Raw genomic sequence first — 2,506 nt, 5'->3', positions numbered from 1 at the left:
GTTCTACCCCTAGATATACATAAAAACCAGTCTCCTTTGGATCTAAGCACCAACTCATATCACCAAAATATTTCATTAAAGATAATCAGTACAAAATGACTATGATGTTAAAATCCCCCACTATGATGACCCTGTCAGTATTCAACAGCAAATTAGAAAGGAACTATAAAAACTGATCGAAAAATGGAGAGTAAGGACCTGGTGGATGATACAAAGTTATAAAGAGGTTTTGTGGCTTTGCAATTTGGATGAAGGGAAACTAAGGGTTAAATTTTCAAAAGAGTTATTAATTATTAACTGACTTTGGAGTTAGTTAGACTGTTAGAAAGTTAGACTGAATCTTTCCCGTCACGCTTCAGTCCATCAAGGCAGAAAATGTCCATCCAAGTTATGTCATGCTGTAAAACTGATAAATAGATAATTATGTAATTTTTATGTGAAAAATTGTCACATTTATAAGAAGAAAGTTTCCTATTCGTGCCAGATAACAATCTTGTCATAATGAGATACAGCTCCATAATAATTTTAGATCATGGGTTTTTTCTACGCTTCTGTAGCTCAGGCTTCTTTGCTGGAGGAAAAAAAAATGCAAATAAAGCTGTAAAGAGATAAATCTTTAAAGAAATGCAGAGATAAATATAATTCTTAGAATTAGTGATATTTCTGCATTTATTGGCTGGTTGTCCTGCTTGGTTACACTGTTTTTTTTATTATAGATTTATATACTAAAAACATGAGCTACTTTTAAACTGAAAAATCATTGTGGGTTATGTAAATATTGTTTAGGTTCTGCTAAGCTGATATGTTTTATACAGATGTGTCACCCTGATGTTTTTAACAGTTTACTAAAGAAAATATATAGAAAACTACCATTAATGACACATTAACAAAAATATGGGATTGTTTAGACCTTTGTTCTTTTTTACACCTGCTATTGTAGTTTGTTTTTATTTTTTTTCCATCTTTGTAGTTTTCTATTTTGTTTTGTTTTTTTTAACTTGCAAATTAAAGGATTGTAATTTGGAGTAGTTTTACTGAAGATCCAAGCAGTTCCACTAGATGGAGCTCAGTTCTCACTGGATGGGATTGTGACCTTATAAGATGAACTAAATCTGGTACCAGGCAGTTTTTTTAATGTTTTATTTTCTTTTTTTTTTATCTATATATTGAACTTGAACATAGTCTAATTGGACAATTGATGAGGTATACCCTGCTAAAACCAGGTTTGACCCACCTCTGCAATGAGATCTACCTTAACTGTAGCCTGCAGTGTCTGATTGGTGTTTAGCTGCTACAAAGGGTTTTAAAAGATTCAATGATATATTTCCCATGCCATTACTGGATGGGACCAAGCTAACAATTTAAAGTCTGTACCTGTTTTCTTATTTTCATGGATGAAATCGAGGCTAATGGAACCAAGCTAAGGCTGGGCAATTAAATGCATTTGCAGTGTAACCAGAATTTAATAAAATACAATTTTCAAATGGCAGAGGCACTTAGTTTCGGTCACATTTCAATTAACTAGAGTGGAACGCAAAATATCTCACTGTAGCTCTTTAGGTCGTGGTAAAATGCTTAAAACGAGTTTGCAGCCACACCAAGGAGAAAAGAGGCACAAATGAAAGGTTACAGCAAAGTCCTGCAACAATGAATTCTGGAAAAGCAAGCCTTTAAGGTCATGAACAAATTGAAACCCTGAAACCAAACATCTACATGCTTGCAGTTAGTGCAAAGGAAAAGTGAAAAAAAATCACTATCAAAATATTAGTTTAAAAGAGTTGCAATGTTAAAAATTATTACCTATTACCTATATTATACCTATTGTGATCTTCCTTCACTGTGTAGATTGTCTGCTTCAGGATTTTATGTGTTGTGTCTTCAAACATTTTAATCTACACCTCTGCTGCTCTCTGGATATTTTTTTTATTTAAATAGTTAAAAAAAGTTTTTTTTTATGTGTTTATTTGCAGACAGTCCATTGTTCAATTTCAAGAGAAGGAGCTGCCTGAGCTGAAGAACCGGCTTCAGAGTGTCAACAGAGAAATCGAGAGGCTCAAGGCTGATGTAGAAGAGCAGGAGGCTCTTCTTGGTACCTTAATGTCTGAGGAGGAAACTGCAAAGGCCTGCCTGCAAGACATATCTCTAATGGACAGATACCTGGTATCACTATTCAATCCTTCTCTGATCTATACACAGTTTCTGACATACATCATTATCATGTTATAAACACTCTGCATTAATATTTCTAGCATTCAACCTACACCAAACCGGTCCCTTTATCCACTGGAGCTCATCTGCTTTTTGGGGAAATTGGCAAAGATTAATCCTAGCTAATTCATGATTTTTGATAATAAAAAAAAACCCAAATATAGTGTCTCACAAATTAGATTATTACATAACATTAATAAAGATTATGTTTTAAATAGAACTGTCAGGCTTCTGAAAAGTATTCTGAGGTTTTTGCATCCAGTTCTTCTTTACCCCTTGCTCACACTGGCTCCGGTGC

At 34.0% G+C, this 2,506-nt stretch overlaps 1 protein-coding gene across 1 annotated transcript in view; it reads left to right on the top strand.

Moving 5' to 3' along the window:
- rad50 (RAD50 homolog, double strand break repair protein) overlaps positions 1–2,506 on the top strand; it is a 38,848-nt gene that overhangs the window by 14,256 nt on the left and 22,086 nt on the right. Inside the window, exon 16 of the mRNA XM_015389863.1 lies at positions 1,971–2,160. Within this exon, the coding sequence (XP_015245349.1) occupies positions 1,971–2,160 (190 nt within the window). The remainder of the gene's footprint in view (positions 1–1,970; positions 2,161–2,506) is intronic.

Source organism: Cyprinodon variegatus, unplaced genomic scaffold (assembly GCF_000732505.1).
Source record: "Cyprinodon variegatus isolate N-32 unplaced genomic scaffold, C_variegatus-1.0 Scaffold478, whole genome shotgun sequence".
In the NCBI taxonomy this organism is placed as follows: Eukaryota; Metazoa; Chordata; class Actinopteri; order Cyprinodontiformes; family Cyprinodontidae; genus Cyprinodon; species Cyprinodon variegatus.
The sequence above is the reverse complement of the archived record's forward strand: the minus strand, read 5'-3'. Positions and strand labels throughout refer to the sequence as shown.